This window comes from Lepidochelys kempii, chromosome 16 (assembly GCF_965140285.1).
Source record: "Lepidochelys kempii isolate rLepKem1 chromosome 16, rLepKem1.hap1, whole genome shotgun sequence".
In the NCBI taxonomy this organism is placed as follows: domain Eukaryota; kingdom Metazoa; phylum Chordata; order Testudines; family Cheloniidae; genus Lepidochelys; species Lepidochelys kempii.
In genome coordinates, this window is record NC_136395.1 from 19605734 (window position 1) to 19631407 (window position 25674).

General features: G+C 54.9%; 1 protein-coding gene across 4 annotated transcripts in view; it reads right to left on the bottom strand.

Moving 5' to 3' along the window:
- Positions 1–580: 580 nt before the first annotated feature.
- Positions 581–25674, bottom strand: part of RALGDS (ral guanine nucleotide dissociation stimulator) — a 99816-nt gene continuing 74722 nt past the window's right edge. For 2 of the 4 annotated variants that reach the window (XM_073314062.2, XM_073314060.2), the window contains exons 2-18: positions 18922–19032; positions 16519–16712; positions 14388–14462; positions 13626–13819; positions 12933–13054; positions 12543–12758; positions 11691–11794; positions 10971–11055; positions 8304–8381; positions 8123–8209; positions 7796–7828; positions 7373–7494; positions 6706–6801; positions 5815–6067; positions 5269–5514; positions 4881–4995; positions 581–3394 (exon numbers count right to left, since the gene is read on the bottom strand). In XM_073314062.2, coding sequence (XP_073170163.1) covers positions 3219–3394; positions 4881–4995; positions 5269–5514; positions 5815–6067; positions 6706–6801; positions 7373–7494; positions 7796–7828; positions 8123–8209; positions 8304–8381; positions 10971–11055; positions 11691–11794; positions 12543–12758; positions 12933–13054; positions 13626–13819; positions 14388–14462; positions 16519–16712; positions 18922–19032 — 2307 coding nt within the window. In that variant the 3' untranslated portion in view covers positions 581–3218. The remainder of the gene's footprint in view (positions 3395–4880; positions 4996–5268; positions 5515–5814; positions 6068–6705; positions 6802–7372; positions 7495–7795; positions 7829–8122; positions 8210–8303; positions 8382–10970; positions 11056–11690; positions 11795–12542; positions 12759–12932; positions 13055–13625; positions 13820–14387; positions 14463–16518; positions 16713–18921; positions 19033–25674) is intronic. The other 2 variants (XM_073314063.2, XM_073314059.2) reach the window with 1 other exon arrangement.

Here is a 25674-nt window from a genome sequence, read left to right on the forward strand (position 1 = left end):
TCTCCTGCACTACACCAGATGAGATCAGTTCACTAATGCTACTTGGCCCTAAGCCTTCATGCAGGCATGGTGCTAACCCTACTAAAATCTCTACCATATTAACTAGATATTTAGCCCTGTTTTACAGATGGGGAACTGACTTACCCCAGAATGGGTAGAGCTACGACCAGCTGTCAGGTCCTGACCCTCCTCCTTTGCTCTCGCTGTGGGATTCAGTGGCCTAATGCAATGCTACTTCAGTGTTGGAAACCTGGGGTCCAGTCTGTTTAGGTGAGAAGTAGATAGTTTGCTGACATCAATCCAGCAGGACCATCTCTGCTCCCATCTGAAAGAGCAGACCTGCTAGTAATAGAAAAAACACAGTGATTCAAATCCTGTCAATTGCCTCAGGGCCTCACTCTTTTCCTAGCAATAAAATGTCACTCACTCGAGCAATCCCTGCAGGCATCAGTCCCTCCCTGCTCCTCTTTTGGCTGGTGAGAAGCCCAGGGCTTCGCAGGAACAGCACCAGCCTTTGTCCTTTCCTCATTTTTGTGGTAGGCCAGCACCTGAGGACAAACTGCATCCAGCCTCCTGGCTGTGACATTTGCACATTGGTATTTTATTGCAAAGACTAATTACATTGCTGTGTACATGTCACACCGCTCAGTGTGCTCCTTCATTGAAGTTGTGTTACAAAATACATACATATAATACATCCAGCTTCAGTGATCACATACACATGGGGCGAGCTGAGCCCACCTGGAAAGACAGGGAAGTTGACCCTGCCCTGCCTTTAATTTCAGGAGTGGGCACAGGTGTTCAGGCACAGAGCAGTACAAAAGCTGAGCAGGCAGCTGTCCAGTGGAGAGGGCAGTGGGGGTGGGGTCAGTTTGTGAGTGTGTGGGATGTAGGGGTGTTCACATTCTCATAGGGAGTTAAGGGAATATTTCACAGTGACAGTTCACCCTGTAGGATCCTCTGGAGCCAGGGCGCCCCCACAAGACAGTAGCATTTAGGCACTTTCTGCCACAGCGTAGTGTAGGGTAAGGGAATGCCCTAGGCTTGCAGGCTGGCCATGCTGGCTGATCTGCAGAGAGTCCTTGCATGAAGATGATCTCTTCCTCCCAGCCTCCCCTGATACTACAATACTCCTCAGGTAAGGAGGGGACAGGTTCAGCTGCCTGGCGGAAGCTGGAGGGGTTTGGTTTGCAGCACAGCCGGGGAGTCGCTCATTCAGCCTCCAGCGGAGGAGGTCCAGCTTGTTGAGGCTGTGCCTGGCAAAGGGGCCACTGAGACGCTGTAGGCAGGCCATGGAGAGAGGAGAGGCTCCTGCTTCAAGGAGGCCATGGCTCCCTTCATGTGCAGGAGCTGGGGGGTGGGGGAGGGAAGGAGAGGAGAGAGGGTATTACCTGAAGCTTAGGCCCATGCAGATGCATGAACAAATGCCCTTTACAAAGTGCCCAGGCCAGACCCCAAAGCAGCAACACTCCAGAGTGACAGGCCCAAGGCCCTGCTAGGAGTTACCACCCAACCCAGAAGCAGCTGCTAGAGACAGAAGTGGGGTGGAAGAGAGCAGGCAGGTCCCGGGAAAGGTCAGCATGCGCTGGATACAGTCATGCTGGGATAAGAGCTTCCCTCCCCATGCTCCCCGCAGCTTGACGCTACCTCTACATACCTGTGTCTAGCTTTCCTCCCTGCATGGCCCAAGTCACAGCACAGATGAGACATGCAGGTCAGGTGGCAACTTCCAACAGGGTCCTACAGACCTGGCTCCTAAAAGACAGCTCCCAGGGACTAGCACTCCTACAGGCTTGTTCAGGAAAGGTCCTGTCTGCTCCCAGAGCTGGCAGGCTCACCAGCATTGCTACAATGGGCAGGGGCATGGGCATAAACAGGAAAGGGCTTGAGGAGCTCCAGGAACAAAGAGCCCCCCCACTGTGAGTGTTTTGTTCAGTGATTTAAAAAACTGGGCTTTTTCTCTCCCCTGCTGAAGCAATTCCCTGTTAGTGATAAAGAAACAAAGGGGATGTGGAAAAGTCTCCACTCCTGCACACAACAGAAGGCAGCCATTACAAAGATGGCTCCCAGCAACTTTAAAGACAAGCGGAGGGCGGGGAGGGTTAGTAAAAATGTACACATTTGACGGTCCTATTTACAACCAATAAATATTGAAAAAGATTCAGTAAACATCAGGGGTTTGTTTTTACAAAAGTTTGCTCACACCCCTCCTCCATTTCATTGTCAAATGTTTAAAAAAGTCTTTTTAAAGCCCAATGTAAGTGGCACTTTCTAGGGGCTGGGTGGATGGAGCCCAGGGCTGTTAGCCCCACCTGGCTGCTCCTCTCCCACCCAACCAAAAAGAAAGTCTCTATTTACAGACACTTGTACAGAAGTTGGCTCCGCTCCTCCTGGCTCAGATGGCAGTTCCGGCTGGGTGTTTTTTGCCGACGAAGAGACACTGGCATTTGATCTTTGGTGCAGGTTTGAAAGTAATAGAGCACTGGAGGGACACGGGAGTCCAACCCAGAGGATCAGTAGAAAGAAAAAGCAGCCTTGCAGAGCTGAGTCATCAAAGCCACCGGCCAGGTCATCACACCAAGGATGCCCCACCGATCCTGTGGAACAGCAGCTGCGTGGTTTTCAGTTTCGTGTCCCTAGGGGAATGGTCCAGAGGCAAAGTGCAGCTCCCCAAGGGCAGGTGGGCGATGCAAAATGGTCATGCTGCCAGTTTACCCCAGAAGGGGAACGAGGGACCTGGAGGGAAAGCAGCTTCAGGGCCCAACTCAGCACAGGAGGGGATACACCCCGTTGGAGAGGGAGAGCTCAGCTCTTTCGCTCCAGGGAGTCCGCTAAAACTCCCTGCATGTGGCCCCCCCTGCAGGTAGGTGAAGGGGGCCCTTGGCAAGTAGTCCTCTCCTCCGCTCTTTGACAGAAGGCACCTAAGGCAGAGAGGCAGGGCCCAGCTCTGGGCGACCCGACGGCCACAGCAGTGTCACACATTGGAAGGAGTTAAAAACCCAGCCTGCGTGTAGGAGAGCGCCCGGCTCGGAACGCAGGGTTCCACCGAGAGGCCACAGCCACACCCGCCCATGCAGCTCCAGGAGAGTGATACCCTTCCTCGCGGGTCAGGCTGGCTCACCTCACCCAGGCCGGGTGGCGTAAAGATAGACCAGCAGCCAGGCCCAGAGCAGGCTGCCCTCGAAGCCCAGTCAGCGAGGGGTGCAGCCCAGCCATGGCTAGAAGATGCCCTTGGCAATCTTCAGGCCCTTCTGCTTCATCCTGGGCAGGGTGGAGCTGGAGCCGTGCTTGATCTTCACGCCCTTGGAGAAGCCCCTCTTCTTTAGCACAAAGTCGTAGTTGGCAGCAGAGTTCATGGCGTAGAAGACGTTGGCGTTGTCAGGGATCTTCAGCTCTGCAAGGAGAGTTCAGTTAAGTCACCCACGGGCTCCGGCTGCCTTCACGGAAGGGGAAGGAGCACGTAGCCAGGAGCCAAGGTAGAGCAAGGCTGGGACTGCACAGGGTGAGCCCCTGGGTCCTAGCCCCACCTCTGCCGCTGACTCACATTTAACTTTGGCCAAGTGCTGCAGCCTTGGCAGGACGGAGATGGTGCTCACCTCCCTGACAGACAGGAGAGCGGCATGGGGCTGCCTCAGCCACTGGGAGGATCACAGGGAATCTCTCTGGCTCAGAGCATCTGGGAGGGAGGGCCCATTTTACAGGTGGGGGAACTGAGGCCCACAGACTACACAACTTGCCCAAGGTCTAACAAGAAGTCTGTGGTGGAGAGGGAACAGGATCTGGGTCTCCAGCAGCCCAGGCTGGTACCCTAAGCGCCGGGCCATCCTTTCTTTTACGACTCTAGGGGAATGTTCTCCCCAGAAAGTGATGGCAGAAGCAGCTCCAGTAGCTCCTTCCCTGGGGGGCACATCCCCTCTAAGGAGTTGTGGACAGCTCCATCTAAGGTTCTGCCTACACAGCAGCTGCCAGATGTACACAGGCTAGTTCTACTCAGGCTACTGTGCTGAAATAGCATAGCCCCAGCAGCTGGGGTTAGCTACCCAACTACAACCCTACGGGAGAGCTATGGTCTGTCCTTGGGTCACCAGCCCAAGCCCCTGGCTGCGCAGCTGCAGCCCCGGCTGCTGTTTTCATAGATCCCAAGCTCAGAAGAGACTGTTGTGACCATCTAATCTGATCTCCTGTAGAGCACAGACCTTCCCTAAAATAATTCCCAGGGCAGATCTTTCAGAAACATCCACTCTTGTTCTGAAAATTGTTCGTGCTGGAGAATCCACCTGACCCCGGGTAAATTGTTCCAATGGTTCATTTTTCTCCCCGTTAAAAGTTTAGGCCTTATTTTAGAGTACTAGCACATGTAATTCCTAGCTCAGCGAGACATACACCTCCCAGCTTCTGTGTAGACATACCCCAGTGTAACATGGGCAGCTCAGGCTACGAGGGACACCAGAAGGCCCTAGGAAGGGGGGACCGTGTCAGACAAAACATGTGTCAGACCCAAAACGTCACAAAGTTCAGAATGGGTCCATTAGCTTCCCCACCCCAACTCTGCAGGGCCTGGTCCCAGCTGGCCTGGGAGAAGCAGCAAACACCAGGACAGCTCGTTCCTTTCAGCGGCTTCTGCAGCTGGGTGGTGCAGAGCTAAGGGCTCAGGCCAAGCATCCCAGCAGCAGCACGCTCTAGTCTCCCTTGGCCAGCAGAGGTGTTTTTGAACTGCCCAAGGGCCTCTGCTCACACAGGGCGCTGTGAGGGCACGCTCCATCTCATGATAGGGGCAGAAGTCTGGGGTGACAGCCTCATACCGAAGGGGAGAGGAAGCGAAGGATACTGTGAGGGGCAGTTAATGCCAGAGGCAGGGTCCCAGCAGAAGCCCTAGGTACCTCTTTCCTCTGAGATGATCTGAACGAGCTCGTAGTCTTCCGGCCGGTCCCCGTCCAGGTTGTGTTTGGCCATAGCCTTGCGAATCACCACTGGGGTCTTATCCTGGCTCGTCACCTGGAAGGGGAGAGTGCTCATCAATCCAGGGATCAGGGACAAGGACCCAGAAGTGGCTGCCAGGCCTAAGACAGGTCCCATGCCCCCCTGCTTGTTAGTTCAGCAGCAATCGCCCTCTGTCCTTCCCGCTGCAAGCTCTGCCAGGAGGTGCTGTGAGGATCAAACACCTGCCTCAGGAGGCTCTGGGATTGGGCACGCAGCAGACTCTCCCCCGGATGCACTAGCCCAGACTAGCCCCCTCCCCCGGATGCGCTGCGGGTACCCAGTGCTCACCAGGATGCTTTTGTACATGTTGCCATTGTCCACGGCCAGGCTAACCCGGATGATGCAGCAGTCATCGATCTGCTGGTTGTAGAGGGGGAGGGAGAGGGAGGAGTAGCTGGAGATGCCCGAGACGGAGCGCTTGTGGGTGCGCGAGGCCGTCACCGGGGTGGAGGAGACCGAGGAGGAGGAGGCGCTGCTGGAGCCAGAGCCGATCCCCGACGTGTCCAGGGAGGAGAGCGAGGTGCATTCCCAGAACTGGGGGGGAAGGAGGGACAAGCACCGGCTTCAGCATCTCCATCCAGAGAGGAAAGCGGGTGTCTCCCCCAACTGCACCCCCAGGGCCAGGAGAGGAGCGGGGGTTCTGCTCAAGGGAGTTACAGCCACAGCGGGGGGGCAGGGAATTCCCAATGACAACCCCCACTCATGCCTTGGACGGGAGGGATGGAAGGAGAGGGGCTCAGCCTCCCATCTGCTCCAGGTTAGAACCAGCCTTTAGGAGACGCGTGGGGGGAACCCCCACCCCCCAGGGCAGAGGCGGGGCTGCAATGGGCGCACCTGGCTCCTGATCGCCTGGGTGCGAGGAGAGCCCAGCGAGCTGCCCTGTACCTTCTTCTCCTGGCAGTCGGGGGACTCGGGGATGAAGCTGATGTTGATTTCCTCCACGTCGGAGCTGCTGGAGCCAGCCGAGGTGACGCTGACCGAGTCGGCCGCGTCCCCGCTGCACAGGTACTGCCCGCACTTGAGCTGGTCGAAGGATTTGGAGTGGGAGCTGCTGCTAGTGCAGGGCTCAGTGCTCGGCACCTGCCGGCTGCAGGACGCGGGAGACAGATACGGTCAGGAAGGAACAAAGCAGACATGCACCGTGCAGCCGGGGCACCCGCCCCACGCCCGCCCCTGCAGCCTCTGTTGCCCGCCCCCAGGGAACCTGCCCCGCAGCACCCACCCCATGCCCTCTGAAGCCTCTGTCCCAGGCCCAGCTCCCTCCGCTCTAGAAAGAGCCCAGTGTCCTGCCTGCACTCCAGCTCCAGCAGTTCCCTTCTGTAACCGTGAGCCCTCCCCCAGCTCTGTTAACGTCGCACAGCCCCACTGCTATTCTAACCCTGACCCCACAACCAAGATGTGCTAATGCACCCACAGCCTGAAGTGCAGCCACCCCTGCTATCCCAGGCCTGGGGCCCAAACTCTGCCAATGCAGCTCATTGTTAACAGGCAGCCCCCTAGGATCTCCCCCAGCTTGGCCATCGCCCCTTACTCTCGGCCCATGGCGCCCTTCGCTGCTGTGGCTGGTTTCACCCACAGCACTTGGGTCAAGAGCGGGGGGCTGGAGGGAGACATGCCAGCCAGCAGTTACCCAAATACCACCCCCCACAGCTTGGCCTGGCCGCTAGCTCTGGGCAGCCCATCTCTGCTTGGGGCCCTGGTGAGAAGGGGAGCAGGGAGACTCACTCGCTCCATCGCTTGATGATGCCTGTGTTTTTCTTTGCCTTCAGCGTGTTGCTGGCCGACTCAGACAGGGGCTCGATCTCACATGAGAGGCTATAGCTAGGAGAGGGGAAGAGAGCAAAGATTCAGTCAGGTGAGGCTAGGGTCCCCCTCCAGAGCTAGCCATGTTAACAGTGCAGGGAAGGGAACGGATTGGAGCCCACGCACAGCACTAGGGTGACCGCAGGTTTCTGACAGCCTCAGGAGTTGGGGTGCAAGGTGGGGTTGTGGTCCAAGTCCTGAGGTTTCAGCCTGGCATCTGAAGAGCGGGGAGGCTACAGGTGTTTAGACGCCCCCTGTTCTGGGGGAGTCAGTCTGCAGGGTCACCAACCCTGCACCCCTTTCCCAGTGCCAGATTCGCCCAGTGCGTTGGGGTTTGCAGGGAGGCGGCTCGGGGCGGCGCACAGTGGAGGGGACAGAGCAACGGGCCTAAGGGCTCAGCCGCAGATTTTCAGCAGCCTGGATCTGAAGGAGACAAAGGGTCCCGCTATGGGTCCAGGCAGCAGAGCGTCACAGAGGGAGGGTGAGCAGCAGAACAGCCCACGCTCTGGAGGCCCATCCAGAGGAGGAAGGTGCTGGGTCCCTGCAGACGGACCGGTAGCTAAAGCCCCTGGCTCCGGGCCCAGCTCACCTTTCAGCCTCACTCAGCCGCTCCACGCCATGGAACCACTCCACGAAGCGATCCTCCTGCGTGAAGCTGTAGTTGTTGCAGGCCGACTGGAGCAGCTTGATCTGGGCGATGACTTCAAACTCCTGCAGGGAGCCGAGGCAGAGACAGAATGAGGCCCGCTCCTACTGGCTGACCAGACCCCCAGACTCCTGCCCCATGAGGTAGGGGTGTGTGTCTTAGACAGGCACCATACATGGAATCTCAGAGCCCCAGGGAACCACTCCCCCAGAGCCAGCTACTGAAGCTTCAGACTTCAGAATGAGGGAGCCCAACTGGGCTGAGGTATCTGCAGGGCCCCAGCTGCCTGGATGCACAAAGTCAGCCCCTTCCTCTAACCCAGGTCTGCTCAAGCTGAAAGCTCGGCTGTACGTGAACAGCTCTCACCTTCCTTCTCTTCTCAAAGTTGATCAGCCCCCCCTGAAAGATAGAAATCAAACAAAGGTTACAGGGAACCTGCAAGCGAGGGTTCCCGCAGCTGCCAATAACCCCTCCCCCTGGGAACCGATCCCGCAGAGCAAGACAGGCGAGGCCTTGCATCACGCTAGGGGGCAGCGTGACTTCAGTAATGTACCCATGCGTCCCGGGAGTCTCACCATGCAGGGATCCAGCCCTTTATTTTCAGCCACAGCCTCCCTCAGCCAGTTTCTGGGAGCTCCAGGGCTCAGTGAGGGAAGCCAGGCAGAGAAGGGGAGGCGGGGGGGGAATACTTACATCCAGGAAGTCTTTCATGGCAGTATCCAGCATCACTAGGTCTGTGAGGAAGGTGCCCAGGTAGGGAATGGTGCCCTGCATCACGCCCTGGAAAAGGAGAGAGAGCCGGGGTGAGCCCCACACAAGCGACGGCCGCAGAGCTCTGAGTGAGCTACCAGCAACGGGCGGCCACGCCACTCACCATCTCCCGCTGCTGCTGCTGCCGTTTCTGGGCCCTCTTTGGGTTGATCTCCAGGGTGGCGAATTTGGACGTCCCCTCCTGGATTGGTGGGAAGACGACATAGGTTGGCTTATTGATTTAACGTCCCTGCTAGAGGCTCTCCTTGATCGCTAAGATCAGGCCTCCTGGGGCAAGAATTCAGACAGTGCTTTGCAAACCCTGGGTAAGTCCCACTCCCTGCCTTGCAGCTCATGCTGTCAGACAGAAATTCAGGTAGGGCAGGGAACACAGGAGCCCCACCCAGCCAGGTTTACAGAAGTGCCACCCACCTGCTGAGGGGCAAAGGGCTTGTCTATGTGGGAGACTTTTCTGGTGTAGAATTATATCAGCACAGTTAAGCTGCTACAGTTCTACTGGCACAACTCCCCATGCGGACACACTTATCCCAGACTAAGAGTGGCTTTTTTTTGGCTCATCTTAAACAGTGCTGCCTACTGCACAGAGCACTGGACTGGGACGCAAGAGACCTGGTTTTCTGTTCCCACCTCTCCCACTGGCCTGCTAGGTGACCTCAGGCACATCCCCTCTGTACCTCAGTTTGAGAGCTACAGGTGAAAAGCGCTAGATAAAGAGCCGGGTATTATTATTAAACAGCTTCCAAAGCGACATTTGCTCAAGTGAAACCAGGCCCTCTTCTACCGGAACAGGAGCGCCCACAAGGGGAGTTAAACTGGTATAGTGATAACGGTTTAAATTCACACCCTACCTTATACCAGTATAGCATCCCATGTGGACAAGACCTCTGTCTCTATGGGGGTGGGAACATGATCAAAGCTGAGCATTCATGCTATAAACAGGAGGAGTCTCACCCGATATGAGTCATGCCGCCCTCCCCTCATCTCAATCTCTCTCTCCGTCTCTCTCACACACACACACACACGTACATATTAATAGCTCATCAAAGGGATGCTCTGTTCCCTTTTGGATTTTGTGATCTCAGCCCCAGACAGAGATGGGATGCAACGTCCGAGTGAACGCCCTGATGCGGAGATGGACATTTCTATAGCAGCATTTTACAAGCTTTGGGCCCGAGCCTGAGAAGGGCTGAGCACTCACTGCGCACCCTAAAATCAGGGATGGCTCAGTGGTTTGAGCATTGGCCTGCTAAACCCAGGGTTTTCAGTTCAATCCTTGATGGGGCCATTTAGGGATCTGGGACAAAAGTTGGGGATTGGTCCTGCTTTCAGCAGGGGGTTGGACTAGATGACCTTCTGAGGTCCCTTCCAACCCTGATATTCTATGACAGACAATCTATGACAGTGGGACTCTGGGCAGGCCCTTTGTATGTGCAGGGCTGCTAAAATGCAGCCACCTCTGGGGCAGAGCAGCCACCTGGTGCACAACATCCTATACACACCCCTCTGATGTTGGGATTTGACCCTGGGGCCTCAGGCAGCCAGGCGATTCCAGCACAGAACCATTAAGCCCAGCCCTACATGGAGCCAGAATGAAAGCTCCATACATGACACTGGGCAATACAGTAACAAGCAGGCTCCAATACTCCTTTCGCACCCACTGCATCCTCGTGCAAGGCTGCTGCCATCAGCCGGGTTACTCTTGTGCCACGGTGGTGTGAACGAGAGCAGAATCAGGCCCACTAGAGAGATTTTCAGATGCAGTCTTGGTTTGGCCACCAAGTCGGCTACTTCCTTTCTAGGCAGCTAACAGGCGGGGGCGGCTGCCGCGGTGCTGGCTGCACACACTAGGCCAGCAAGCGCACATATATGAGAGAGAGCACGCGTGTGTGCATGCGCAAGGAGCCAGTCCAGGAGTTCATCTCACAGCCGGCATCTGGCATGGGCTCACACAGCCAGAGCTCCTTTACCTCTGTTCCAGGGAGATAAGGGGAGGGAATCCCTCTGCAGACACTCCTCTCTCATAGATAAGCCTCTCCCCTACTTATCTTCTGCCCTCGCTGGGGATTTCCTTGCTGCCAGAGCTGGCTGCAGCCCAAGCCCAATCAGAGCCATGCTCAGCAGTCCAGGCTGTCAGCATCAGCCATTCACAACATGCCGCCTTGCTCTGCCCCTTTCAGACTTAAAGGGAAACTGTCCAGTTGGAAGTTCTGGGCCAGACCCTCAGCTGATGTAGTTCCACTGAAGAGCCATCGATTTACATAGACTGAGGATCTGGCCCATGAAAAACTAGTTTCCCCTGTGTGTATTATAAACACTGCCTGACAGTTAAAACTGGGGAGGATTCTACAAACCACATGCCCCTTTCTCCTTTCATCTTGGGCAGCCGAAATAGCCCAGTCAGTTTCAAGTCTCTCACTTCCTGACACTCATGTTCCAGCAAAAGGCTGCAACATCAGAGATGCAAATATTTCAGAGGGAATCCTCATTTCGGTTTTAAAATCACCCACACTCCCATATACATTCCCATTGGGTGCAGAAGCGTGCAAAAAGTTTGTCTGTGTGTGCACACTTAGTGTGTCTGTAAAGGGCATGCTTTAAAGATCATGCAAGACCTCTATCATCTCATGGTATGTGCTGCTATAGACTTCACTACCCGTTCCCATTGCTCCACACATCCTCACTGCAGACTGGGCAGCATCAGGGTAAACTCCCATCCCACCCCCGGTTCAGAAACAAGCCCACGTGTAGAGAGACTCTGAGCTCCTGGTACCTTAATGAGAAGCTCCCGGCTCAGCGAGTGGTTGTTCTCATCCGAGAAGATTTCCGACAGCTCGTGGAAAGTGCGGAAGCTCTCCCTGTTCGGGGCGAAACAAGGAGGCATCAGCACCGGTGTCCCCAACCCGTTTGGGGCTGTCTTCCCCTCTTCTTGTGCAAGCCTATGCCCCTTTCTAAGCCCCACGCTGCTAGTAGACCACGAGTCCATTTCATTCTCCAAATTTCCACTTCCCCAAAACACCAGCTTGTATTCTGGATTCTTTCTTAGGCGATGGAGAAGATTTTCCCAGCATGCCTTGGGAGAATGGCCATTCTTCCCCTTTGGCTCGCAGATTTATTGACCTCATTTGCCTGGGAATCTGCCTGAATGAAACATTCCCTTCCAGGCTGGGCCATGCCCCTGGGAAGGACCCAGCTGATCACAGCATTAGTGGGTAGTTCTGCCATTTTGGAGGGTATCCAGGAATATTTTACGTGTGGGATCTACCGTAGTTTCCTCATGCTGATAAGACAGCAAAATGTCTTACATTGGTCCCTGGCTTTTGGACACACTCCAGGAGGAGAGCCGAAATGATCACAGTGCCATCTGCACGATCACCAGGCCCTGGCTATAGCCCTGGGATGTGAGTCAGACAGCGTTACAGCTTGTGGCATAGATGGGAACCCCCAAACTATGCTAACACTCCGGCCACGGGACTCAAGGGGCTGCGCTCACCGTGACACCTCGTCCCAGGTCTTCTTCAGCCTGTGAACCGCGTTACACTGCAGGGCGGAGAGGATGGCTCGGAGAGAGGAGAAATTCTTTAGGATGCGACACTCCTGAGGGGAGACAGGGAGGCGGCAAGGTTTAATGTTAGTTGGAAAGATGGCAGCCAGGCAATAGTTATTGGTTTCCCCCTTTGGCCATGGAGACTTTTAGGGCCAAATCCTCAGCTGGTGTAAATCAGTGCAGCTCCACTGAAGTCAGAGCTATGCTGATTTCGCCCAGCTGGGCAGCTGGCCCCTTAACATCTCGAGTCCCATCTGTACCCTCCCCTCCCTGCAAACCTTTTTCAGGTAGGTCCCAGCCCAGGCTTAGGCCCCTCAAACGGGGGTCTCCCTTCACACAGACAGGAATGGGTGACTTTAGCTCTACAGAACCGCACTGGCCGAGTTTTCATTCTGCAGAATCAAAAGTCCAAGGCAGAGGGATGTCAGAGCTGAACCCCACTTACTCAAACCCACAGATGATGGGGGTTTAGTTTGGTCCCCCTCAGCCATGGGCTCCTTGGAAAACGATCTAGTTTTCTAGTGGGGGCATGGTAGGTGGGACAGGGAGTTCCTGCCATTAGTTACAATTCTTATCCCCATTCATAAGGCTTTATAACGGGTATCATTATCCCCACTGTACAGAGGGGGAAACGGAGGCCCTGGAAGTTGAGACTTGCCCAGGGTCGCAGAGCGGGGCTTAGAACCCCCTCCCAAGCCAGTGCCCTATCCACTGGGCTACACTGCTTCAAGCACCAGCAAGGGACATCCCAGAAAGACCCCACTGGGCAACGGCTGGCATCACAGAGGACAGTCCTACCCGAGCCACTTCAATCCACCGCTCCACCACTTTGGCCCTCTGCTGCGGTTTGAGGGAACGGTCCCCCAGGCACGTTGCGATGACGCAGTTGGTGACGCTGTTGAACTGGGAGACGGTGGCGCGGATGGTGGGGGCCAGGTGCTCTTTGCCCTTCTTGTCCCGCTGGGACCAGATGCAGCCCAGGCAGTGGTAAGGCACCACTTTCTTAAACAGCTCCTGGAAGAGAGAGGGTTGGAGATGGGTCTCTCGAGGGAACTCTGAGCAGGGAACGTGCAAGCAGGAGAGCGAGAGCCCAGGCAGACAGCAGAGGCCAGGCAGACAGCAGAGCGCAAACGGGCAGGACCCCAAGCACATGGGCAGAGCACTCCGTGGCAAGGCAGCAGTACTCACAGCATCCATCAGCGTGAACTGCTCAGCCACCATCTCCTGGGAGAAGGCGAGGAAGTCTGGCTTCCCCTCCCCCAGCCCGTTCTCCTCCACTATCCGGAAGGTGCAGCTGGTCTGGTCCGCAGCTGAGAAAAACAGGGGGAAATGACAAAGGGACAACCCTCCATTCCTCAGTTACACACTTCGCCCCAAATACAGACACCCCACACCACAGCCAGACCCTTCCCCCTAACCCCCCTTCCCACATCCCGATACACAGCTTGCCCTCCCCTCCCCCTACACAAACAGACACGCTCACACCCCTCAGGCCACCCATCTTGTACAGGCCAGGAGGGCGCACAGGAGGTGCCTGCAGGAACTCCCGCCCAATGCAAGGAAAGCCAGCATCCTTCCCCAGACTGAATCCTCCCAGGGTCATTTACAAACTGAATTCCCCTTGTTGTGGGCACGAAGAGGTCCGAGGGGCTCAAGAGGGCAGGGCAGAACAGAACGGACTCATTTAAGGGTGGATTCATTCGGCTTTGGTCATGTGGCAGGTTTTTCAGCTCTGGAGATCCTCCGGGGTGCTAACCCTCCTCCTTTCCACCCAGGCCCCACCGACGGCCCTCACACGCAGTTCTCACAGGCGTCACCAGGGAAGCCCAGGACACACACCACACAGAGCACTAAGGGGCACGGGGAGGAAGCACCGCTCACCGTCTGCCTCTGCCTCGCTGTGCTCCTGCTGCTGGAACTGGGCCAGCAGGATCCGTGCTCTCCGCTCCAGGTCCGAGCCAGGGATGTTGTGGCGCACGTAGGAGATGAGCTGCTTGAGGCAGGTGAAGTCTGGGGGCTTGCGGAAGTCTTCAGAATACTGGTCCAGCCAGGCACCCAGGATGGAGGAGATGGTGCTGGGGAGAAGCAGACGGACAGACTGGCTGTTAAAAGTGGGCATAAAGTGACACCTGTGTGCAGGCGCGTGCCAAAGTGTACGTACGCGTACACGTCTGATGGCGGAGCGCCCACATGCCCATCAGCCGAGAGCCAACATCCCCCAAATGTGCTAACAGAGCTGCAAATGTACTTTCAGCAGTGTCACATCATTAACCTGTGGAACTCACTGCCACAGGATATTACAGCTCAACAAATTGGACCTTGACAGGCAAGGACACATGGCCTAGCAGTTGGAGAAGGAGACAGGCTCGGGAGACCTGGATTCTATTCCTGGCTTCTTTCCAAGACCCACCCAATCCGAGTTCCCAGCTTCTGACTCGATCCAAATCCCAGCCCATCTCAGCCCAGCATTCTCCCTGCCTGTATCCTCCTAGACCTAATTCCACAGCACACAGCCCAGAGTGGATGGTCCTTTGGCACCGGGAGACAGTTCCATCCATGAAGAGAGCAGAGGGGCCAGGCAGACACATTCCCTCCCTACCCTGGTGCCGAGTGGAGGGCTCATGGCAGCAGAGGTATGCTTACTTTTTCAGCTCCAGTCTCTCATCCACAGTGTATCTGGTGTGGTCCCCATTCACCTGGACATGCAGTTTGCCGTACCTGACAAGGGGATAAATGCGCCAGTTAAACCACACACCCCTGGGCAGTTGCCTCTCCACAGCGACCCTGCTGGAGCAGGCAGGCATCCTTCGCTCTGGATCTCTTCCCAGCATACCACCTGCCCCCGGCCAAATGAGTCCTACCCCCTGCATGGAGTTTGGGGACTTACGAGGCATTTCAGCCAGGGCAGGGTTCCGAAGACACCTATATCCATGCACTCCTGCCAGGGGCCTTTCAGGAGCCTGTTGCCAAGCCAGGAGGGGCAACTAGTACCCACTGTGGACTCTCAGGGTTGCCTTAGGAGGACTCTGGATTTCAAACTGTGGGGGACGACAGGACCGGCCCATGTCCCATGCACACAGGGACAACCACCCTAAGCAACCACGACAGGTCGCCCTTTCCCATGCATACCTTGCCAGGCAAAGAGAAGCTGCAGCTGGCAGGCAAAAGTCACCAACTTGTTCAATGAAACCACACCAGTTTCAGAGTTGGACAGCTTAGCCCATGTCTCTCTGGCTCAGCCTGGTGCCAGGGAAGTGGCACTGCATCCATGGGCATCTCCTGAAGTACCCGCACTGCTTGAGACAGCCGACAGGGCTGTCACGTCTGGACAGCATTCCCAGAGGCGGCACTTCTGGGAACGCCATTGTAACATCCATCAATCAGTGTTCCCACCCCCACGGTGATGCTCTTAGAGTATTTCAATGTATAATGAACCAGGTGCATTATAGAAGACAGAGGGCCACCTTCTCCTAAAGCAGCAGGCACTGGCCACGGTCAGAACAGGGTACCCGGTGGGATGGACCTGGCTTTGATCTAGGAATGCTGAGACCCGGCACCGAGGCAGCTCTGGGCATTTCACAGACTCATTGGACTGGACTGGCCCTTTGAGAGGGACAGCACAGGCATGAAGAGCAGAGTTCACACTGTCTCCCCCCTGCTGTAGTCATCGCATGGCCCATAAGGCCCCCTCCTCCCCCCACACAGAGTGCAATGCCCGGACAATCCCGGGAGTATACATGCTCCCTGGTATGCGCTCCCGCTAACATTGCCCCCATTGTTCCGGCGTCCTGGCAAATGCGCTGTGCTAGGGGCACAATGAAAGGCTGCCTCTGGAGGGGGTGGGGGCGATACAGCTCCAGTTACAAACAGCAGCATGAAAAAGGACTCAAGGTTGGGGACGCTAACGTCTCTGGAGAAAGCAGGAGCAGCTCTCCTAGCCTAGCTTTCCACACAGTACTGGGATGTGCCCTGCTCCACCTCCTGTCGGGCTTGGAAGGCCCTGAGCACAGGTGGGCTAAGGGAAGGGCAGAGCTGGTCGATCCGGGACTACACAAAGATCTCCACTCCCAGCTATGGGCCTTGGGGGGGTGGGGGGAGGGCGGAGGGGAGGAAAGACACGCTACATGGACTATTCCATCCCTGAGGCTGTAGCATGGCTGAGTACCACCCCACCACCCTGCCCCCCACTCAGTCTGCATGAGAGGAGAGGACCCAGCCCAGCCAGAGTTTTGAGGCTGGAATGGGGGCAGCTCCCCGCTAAACCCAGAGGGGCCCCCCCAAGGAGCAGCTGTGATGTGAGGTGCTGAGCCATGGTCAGAGGCAGGCATGAACCCGCACGAGCAGGGCCCGGAGGAGAGAGCTGCATGAATCGCCTGTCTGGAACATGGGGGTGTGGGGCACAGGAGGGATCGTGGCACGGATAGGGCACAGACTTCATAGATTTCATAGATATTTAGGCCAGAAGGGACCATTATGATCATCTAGTCTGACCTCCTGCACAATGCAGGCCACAGAATTTCACCCACCACTCCTAAAAGAGACCTCACACCTATATCTATGCTATTGAAGTCCTCAAATTGTAGTTTGAAGACCTCAAGGAGCAGAGAATCCTCCAGCAAGTGACCCGTGCCCCATGCTACAGAGGAAGGCGAAAAACCTCCAGGGCCTTCCAATCTGCCCTGGAGGAAAATTCCTTCCCGACCCCAAATATGGCGATCAGCTAAACCCTGAGCACCACCCCAGGGGCACCACAGGGAGGGAGAGGCAGCATCACCTGTTGAGCAGCAGGTCTAGCACTTGCTTGGTGGTGGCGAAGGCCCGGTACGTGCAAAGGAAGATGGTGACGTAGGTGGAGTCATTGCCCTTGAAGGCTGAGACCAGATACTCCACCAGCTTCTCCAGGGTCCCAGCTTTTATTGTCCGCACCTTACACGTCTCGTAGAGGTTCAAGGCCGACTCGTTCTCAAACTGGAGGTGGGGGATGATGGACGGCGTTAGGCGGAGGACAGAGAGAGGAACACGAGCGCAGAGCTGAGGAAGCCAGGCCCCAAGGGGGACACACACACACACACAATCATTTCCCTAATGGTGCCAGGGCACCTCTCCCTTCAGGGCGCTATGGGACGGTGTCCCAGTGCAAAGCAGCGCTGGAATGAGCACAGGACAAATGCGGACGTTGTGCTGGTTCTTGCTACGCCACTGAATCCGTCACCAGTGGGTCACTTCCCTCGTGTGGACAGGGACTCAGTCCAGTAAAGCCTGAGTAGCTTCCCCAGGAGCTTCTGCAGCATTCAATCAGGCCAGGGCAACGCTCCCGCAATGGGCCTGCTCCTTTAAGCATGATCGCAAGCATGGGCTCCACAGACAGGGAGGTCACAAGGGGTAGGGATGGGGAACCAAGTCCCTTTGGAAACCAAAAGGCTCAAGAGCTCCGCCCCCTTCCTAGAGGCCTTGCGTTTCCCCCTAGCCTGGGCACTTGGAAAGCTCCATGCAAGGAGATCCTGCTCAGCGCACATGCATTTGTGAGAGCTGCAGTTCTGTTTAGTGACCCATGGGAGGCGCTGCTCACAGAGGGACAAAATCAGAATTGGACCAGCACATGTGTCCAGGCAGGTCTGGCTAAAGACTCACCATGACACTCCTGGGGGGGGGGGTGATTACCCCAATTTTACGGGGGGGGGGAACTGAGGCACTGAGAGGCCAAGCAACTCGCCCAAGGCTACAGAGGCTGTCAGTGCCAGGATTAGAACTGGGGCATTCCTGGCTTCCAGCCCTATGCCCAGTCCGCCCCTCTACTGACAGAGCAATCTGTCCCAGTGGGGAGGTGCCCAAGCAGATCCAACTTGCTATGCCCTCCCCATTCCTACACCCCTGGTATCTGTTATCCCTGCTCAAGCAGACAGAAGGGCTGGCATCCCTGGCTCCCCGTTGCCCACGGCCTGGACCTGCCTGGCTCAGCTCAGGAAACAGAAAGTTAAAGAGAAAACAATAGGCGGGGAAGGGCAAAATGAGGATCTCCAGCAGCCGCCTCTTCCTTCTACTGGCTTCAGGGCTCCCACATGGACTCTGCATGAGACACACCCACCCGCGGGCAGCAGGGAAAACCAGGCCTGGAACCTTATGGCTCCGGGATCCTTCTCTCAGCGCTCCCATGCAGGGGTTGCCCATCCGCTCTGCCACTGGAATGTGATGGAATTGGACAGCCGGAAACAATAATACCCAGCGCTGCATTCCTGCGGGCCTGTCTGGTCCCCCGGCCCCATGCCAGCTCCCGGAGGGGAGAGGCTTTTTGTTGGCCGTGTCTGAGTTGGTATGGGAAGGACAAAAAGGATGTCGGCTTCCTCCAAGACAGGCTGTTCAGCAGGAGAGAGAGCCTCTCTTAACCCCTTCTTCTCCAGGGAACAAAGCACCAGATCCCATTGAGCACGGAGCTCTCCAACTCCCACAGATTTCAGTGGGAAATGTGTGCTCGGCCCTTCCCAGGAGATTGGGGCCCTATTCTGCAAAGGGCAGCCTAATTTGCATCCCTCCCAATCCCTTCCTGATGTGCAAGTAATCACATGGCTCCTCCTGCCTCCCCAGGGTCAGGCACCTTCTCCTTCCAACTCTGGCAAGGAGTCAGACAAGGATTTGAACTCTCCCATGCACACTCAATCCAGACACAGGGCCAGGTGCTGGTGAGCTCTTGGTAGGAGACCCCAAAATGGGGATGCCCAGTTTAATGCCCAAAGCAGGAAGAGGATGAGGCACATGTGAGCATGTTTCATCAGGCCGTCCTATTGGGGGGTCACCCCCTGCACGGAGCTGCAGTTGGCAAATCGAAACATCTGTGTCCACATTGGCTGGGGTGCTCCATCCCCTCACCCTGACTGTTGTATGCCCATGATCCCCAAGCCAGCCACCTGCCTGCAGGCAGCACAATGAGTGCCACAGTAGGTGCAATGACAGGCCTGGAGAGGGAAAGGACGAATGGATCTCCTGGCCGCTGTAGGAAACGCTGCCCCTAGCATGCTAAGAACTGGACCTGTGGCTTATGTGGCATGTGCCCACCCTGCTGGAACCACGACACCCCGAAGGCCACCTGCTGCCATGCTCGGAAGGCACAAGGAGGAGCAAGCGTGGGGAAATCAGCACAGCTGTAGTCAGAGAGGACAAAGGGAGGCTGGGCCCAGCTTACCCCGAGCCATCGCTGCCCCTTGTTGGCTGTATGGTGGAGCTGCACCTTCCGGAGCGATATGCTGTAGATCACTCCGTCTCCCAGCTCTTCTCCAATCTCCTGTGTGGAGCTCTGCCATGGGGAGAGGAAACAGCGCAGTTACCTTCACGGCATGGGGGAATTTAGCCCTGGGAATGGCTGGGAGGCCAAGATGGTGACATTTGCATATTTAAATATGAAAATCAGGAGGCATCAGTCCTGGGGGGGGGGGTAGGAAGGTTTTTTGGGGGGAGCAAAGCCTACAGGTACTTCTCTTCTAATGTAAGAAGAGCTCTAGAGTGCTGTACCGGGGGGGGTTCTACCTACCTACAGATAGGCATCGGTAAGGGGGGCACCTCCTAATGCATCCGTGTTTCAACAGCAGCACAAGCACTGGGAGAGCCAGCTCAATAAGCTGGTCACTCAACCCCCTGTCCTGCAAACTGTAGGAGAGCTGAACCCCCAAAACTCGCCTCCTCCCCAAAATGCAGGGGGGCCAAGGGCCAAAAATCACAGCCTCGAGCTCGGACACAGCCGCTCCCACTGCCTTTAGGGTGCTCAGCCCCTCTGCCAATCAGGCCCAAGGTGCCTGACGCTGATCAGAGCAAGAACCCCGCCCCCTGCAGCTAACACTTCGGCAGCATTTGGGGCTAGGTCGGCAGCGTTCCCTGGTGGGTTTTAACCTGGGAGCGAGTGCTCCCAGCTGCCAGAACGTAGTAGTAGTGCTCCAGTTGCTCTCCCTTCCTTGCCTGGGCTGCTGCCCATTCCAGCCCCTGGAGCACTTCCTAGTCCCTCTGGTAACCGCACAGGGGAACACCGCACTCTGCCCTCTGCGCCTCACTGCTGGGCCGTGCAATCACAACACACGTAACAAACAAACCGTCACAGTGAAACCAATCTGCACTGGAGCGAGGGATCGCACCTGTGGCAGGGAACCTGCTCGGGAGACAACATCCAGCAGGGAAGCTCAGACACAGGGAAAGCCTGCGAAGTGGGCTTTGGATACAGACAGGAGAGGCTGAATTACTGCATCCACAGGAAGAAAAGGAGGACTTGTGGCACCTTAGAGACTAACCAATTTATTTGAGCATGAGCTTTCGTGAAGTGAGCTGTAGCTCACGAAAGCTCATGCTCAAATAAATTGGTTAGTCTCTAAGGTGCCACAAGTCCTCCTTTTCTTTTTGCGAATACAGACTAACATGGCTGTTACTCTGAAACCGCATCCACAGGAGGCACTGCAGTGACATGCCACTGACTGGTTTGTCCCCAGCCATTTCTAATGGACCCATCACCAGGGCATTCAGGTACCAATATTTTGCCCCTCTCTTGATGGCACCTTCTACAGACCCTGAAGCGCTTTGCAAATACTAGTGTCAGGGGTTCCAACACCGAACGTGAGAGGGATACGTGCCAGGATCCCCTTTGTGCAAATGAGAGACCTGGCCTACATTCCAGTGCCCCCACATTTTGAGTGTGGCGGTTCTTGAGTGCTCAACCAGAGGTGCCTGGTGCCCCATTCTCAGAGGCGCTCAGCACCCATAAGTCCCGCTGAAGCCAACAGGGCTGCGGGTCCCTGGCACGGCTGAACAGCAGGCCTTTGTTTTCTCAAGCAGAGCACCCGAAATTAGCAGTCACTGGGAAAATGGGGGGCTAAGTGCCTTGCACCTAGGCCATACAGGAGGGCTACAGCTCCGCTAGGAATCAAATCCTCTGGCCCAACTGAAGGCCCTAGAGCTCATCCAAAAGACCATTCTGCCCCCCACAGAGAAAGGGCTTTTGGGGTGGGGGGGCGAGGAGTGGCAGTTTACGCCTGACTGATCCTGAGGTCTGGACTGGTCCAGGAGGCTGGTTAGGGCAGCTCTGATGGTTGCTCTAACTTCTGCCTGCTTCCCCAAGCTCCCCTCCAGCTGGCATAGCTGTCACAGCAGCTGCAAAGCAGCCTTGAACTGGGCTCTAGGCCTCCAGGCCAATGAGGCCAATTTAGCTCCATTACCCACAACGGCTCCACAGAAGCCTATGGCCCTTCCTCCCTACGGCTTGCTGAGGCAAAACTCCCTCTAAGAGGATTTATCCGGATCCTTTTAAAACACTGGGGGATCCCTCCCTCCCCGCCTTTTCCTGCCCAAAATGGCGAAACATGTTGACATACAATAAACCTGCCACTTGTCCTATGGAGAACACACCTGACAGCAATACCTGGCTAAGCCAGTTCAATGGAGAGATTTACCCAGAGGAGGCTTGCAGCCAATTCCCTCCTGTGTACACACAGCACATCAACAGAGAGAAAGCTGGGCTGTGACACTGCAGAGCGAGCAAAGGAACAAAAGGAACGGTGGCTAGCAACAGCCCTCCTAGTTCCCGTGGGTGATGCGCAACGGGCTTTCTCAGCCACTGAGGTTAACGGACCCACCCCAGGGATGGGTTTGGCCCAGTCAGACATTGCACTTTGGTTTATGAACCATAACACATGCCCGCGAAAAGGCAGGAAAGCCGCCCTGCACGGCCACAGGGACCCCTTGCGCCATCGTTTATCTAACCTGGGCTGGCCGCTCACCTTTGCGCGCCTCGGAGGGGAAAACACAAACTTGATGCAATACCGGGGTTGAGCGCATGAAGCAAATGGGCTGGCCCCAGCCTGGTGGGCAGCGACCAGCTCCTGTAGCAGCCTGCCTGGCTCCCAGTTTCCAGCTGAAAAGCTGAGTTAGGCAGCCGGCTCCGAGAGCCTGTTGCTGAGGAGACGGAGACACCTTGTGCTGCTACAGAAACCCCATCCAGTGGAGAGAACAGCCTGGTTTCCACAGGAGCAGGATCTGACCCCAGTCAGCTGCTCCCATGCTGGGACCCTGCCTTCCTACTCAGACACAAACTGAGCCCAGCTGGTGGTGACTGCCACTGCACGGATTTAACCTGGGCATTGGATTGGGGTAGACGCTCCCCGTAAGCGAGCTCTGTCTGGGGAAGAGGGAGTCATGCAAATGGTGGGTCTGCTGGGTAAGGGTCTTTCCAGGATTTCTGCAAAACCTGGAGTTCTCAGCCATGGAAGTCCCTTGGCTTCTCCAGCAGAGATTGCAGGAAGCATTTCTATCATAAACCAACAAACCAAGCCACCCTGAACCAATCCCTGCAGGCAGCCATCTCCATCATAGCTACAGACGGCGGAAACTATTCCCTCCGCTCCACCCCCCATTGACTTCACAGCTTAGGGCTTGTCTACGCAGAGAGTAATCCAGGAATAGCTATTCCTGAAAAACTCCACATGTAGTTGTGCTTGTTTAGCTTCAGGAACAAGAACAAGCCACACTTATTCTGGAATAAGAATGTCCAAATAGACAAGGCCTTAGATGGGGATCAGTGAAATGGGAACGTGGTTAAGTATGGGCGTCTGGAACACACACATGCTCCTCTGAAGTCAAGGCATATCCCTTACGATAGTGTTAATTATACCACAAATCCTCACACCCATTCTTAGGCCCAGTCTGCTTAAAAAGAATGCCAAGAAACGCCTTTTAAAAACCATTTCAGCCAGAAGGGTTTGTCCCAAATTGTTGATGTTTCCACAAAAAAGACAATGTTTCCTGTAATTTACACCCTCAGACATGCAATTTTCCCACCGGATCAGCCTATTAGTCCCTATTCTCTAGGATGGCAACCACCAAATGCTTCAGAGGAAACCAAACCCTGCTCCCACAAAAGGACCTATCCAGTTGCACAGGGACACACATGGAGTTGGTCAGTTTCTGCTTTGCCACTCGTGCAATCACCATAATCTAACTTGCGGAGCAAATTCTGCTCTCTAATTACACTGGTGTAAATCTGGTGATAATCGGGTTCCTCTGGATTTATGGCCTGATCCCAAGAGATGCTGAGCAGCAGCTGTACCTCCCAGCAAAGTGAACGGGGATCTGGAGGTGCCCAGTACCAGTCAGGATCAGCCCTTAATTGGGTATAACTAAGAGCAGAGCTTGATTCAGCCGCTATAAATTCCTGATGCAGAATTTTGAAGGACTGCTAAAACTGAATTCACCTAATTAAAATATAAACAGACATATATTGGCAAGTACAAAATTTCCAGTGTTTAATCCATGAATCACTAGCAGAGTTGCCATGCAGCTGAAAGGGAAAGCAATGTTATGACTCAGCAATCAATCCCACTCACGAGTTCCATGTCACATGCAGATGGAATACCCTGTTTTGTCACATATATGTGCAAACTCCATTTCCTTCCTACTTTGAGTCCTTCTGATTCAGTTATTTTTTCCCCCGATGAGTTTTGCGATACCCTCTTGACAAATCATGCACAAAGTAAACGGATATCCGATGGGCATAGGACAGGCACGCACCGAGGGCCTGATGGGTTGCTAGGATGGGACTCTATTAAATATTAAATCTTTATTCTTGGCATCAGCTTCCTCTTTCCTCCCCATTTTTTCCTGCTGATTGTGCGTTCTGCACATGTTGGCCAGAAACTAAGGAAGCAAAACAAAGCAGAAACACAGAGGCAGCTAAGGCCCAAACTGACATCTGCACTAATATTTCCCCCTTACTCTGCAATTTAGCAGAAACAGAACAGGAAGTTGGACTGGGAATGAGGTGAGATCTAGTGGCTTGGCAACAGGCTCCTGAAAGGCCTCCGAAACAGTGGCAAACAAATTTGGTTTTTTAACTTCTTTGAGATGAGTCAACTAAGGTGAAAGAGGAGAGGAAGTGTGTGACTTAATTTAAGTGTGGGCATGACAAAGCCACTGCAGGTGACATACAAACAATTAACACACAATTACCAAGGCCTAAGAGTTAACTCATGTGCCCATTAGTTCACACTTAGCCGTCAGTAAATACAGATAATGAACTGTTATTAAAAAGGTATCAGCCTGCAATACAGGTGACAGAGAAGCTATTTTTACACTGAGGCATCCTGGACAGCATCTGGATTAAATAATAAGACTCTGCACTTCTCTAACACCTTCCAGCTGGGGAACACAAATGCTTTACTGTTTATTATTTGAGCCTAAGTGAATGATACCTTGCATCCTTCCCCAAGAGATACCATCACCCTGTTTACACAGATAGGAAAAAACAGGGCACTGGAGCGGTTACTACCACAGGGTAGATCTGGACGCACAATTCCAAATAAATGCAGCTACTCCAGCGGCAGTGGAAGTGGAGGCTGCCGTACAGGCCAAGACTCAAGCGTGTTTTACCGTCATCTCATCTAACCCTGTCTACAATTCACCCGCCACCAGTGGCTCTGCACCTGCTGAGAATTAACAGGCTGAGAATGCTAGCCTAGACAAGATTAAGGACCTGCTCCAAAGCCCATTGAAGTCAATGAGAGTCTTTGCATGCAATGGTCGAACTTTAAGGGACTCAAGGGATGGGGCTCCCGTCCCTTCCTTTGGGGAACTATTCCACAGCTTGCTCCATTTTGTACAACGGACTTCGGATCAAAACGTAGGTGACTTTTTCAAGGTCAGTGAAAGTAAGATTTCCGGTGCCCCATTCTAGACAGCGCTCACTCATTGATAACTTGGGAAGAGTCCTTCAGAGAAAGCCAAGAAGCTTCCTCTAGAAATGTGTTCCACCTATGCCCCTTTCCCCCAGGGTTCACACAAGCCCTGAGTAGGGTTTCCCTCATTCACTGAAGCAGAAGCCTGGGTTCATCAGGATGAACTGCAGTTACTTCTGGGCCTCTTACATAAGCCACAACATGTGACCCTGCTTGAAAGGAAACAAAAAAACCCCTCTCTAGTGAGAGAAAAACAGCTTCCTTTCTGTGAATCGGACACAAAGGCAGAAGCTCCGCCTTGTTCTGCTTGTCTAAAATAAGAATAAGCAACGCAAGAGGTTTTCTTGGGGGGATTTCCATGCAATGCCAGAGAACGGCAATACAAGCAGCAGAGTTTTGTTTTCCCCACCCCTTGGGATTGTCCTCCCCTCACCATCTACACACAGGGATCTAAGCCATATCCTTTCAAGTGCCATGCTCAGAATGTCCTCGAGAGAGGCCATACTCTGATTATTGTGCCAACCCCATCCCCGTGGTATCCAAGGGCCAAGGACACGGGAAAGATGCCCTGCGTAACAACATACCAGATCTAGATTACTGCTAGCATGGGCCTTGGTAGACAAGCAACTTAAGGTGCCAGGAATGTAGGACACCCATTTAAGGTACCAGTAGAGCACCAACTGCACCTGGGGCAGCATGTAGGGCCAGCCTTTCTGAGAAACCATCACAAGAGGCAAAAACCTCACGGATGCCCATTGAGCTAGAACTTTGCCCCTCAGGCCCTGCTGTTGTCTATTCTCCAGGGGCAGGGTTTCACTGTGCAGAGAGATGGGGTCTTCACAAACACTGAGGCAGAGGTGCTTTAAATCAACCCCCTTTCAACCATTACATCTTTGTTAACACATAACCAGGGAGGGAGCTTTGGAGAGACCCAGCAACACTGAGCTGATGGTCTCTGGAGCCAAGATGGAGCAGTCCTTTGGAAGCTGAATCTGCACTGGGTGGTGGGAGCAGATGGGGAGAACAGCAACAGGCTCAACCCAGCAAGATGCTAACCACACCCTGAGTGGCGTGAAGTCCTTGCATTCGCTTCCTCTGAAGTCCAATGGGAACTGCAGGTGCCCCACCACTGCCAAGACACCGCATGCCGCAATACAGGGAACATACACACTTCCACAACTCCCTTCATCCCTGGTTCTCAAAGCACAAACGTTGAACAGCACCTTACAGTC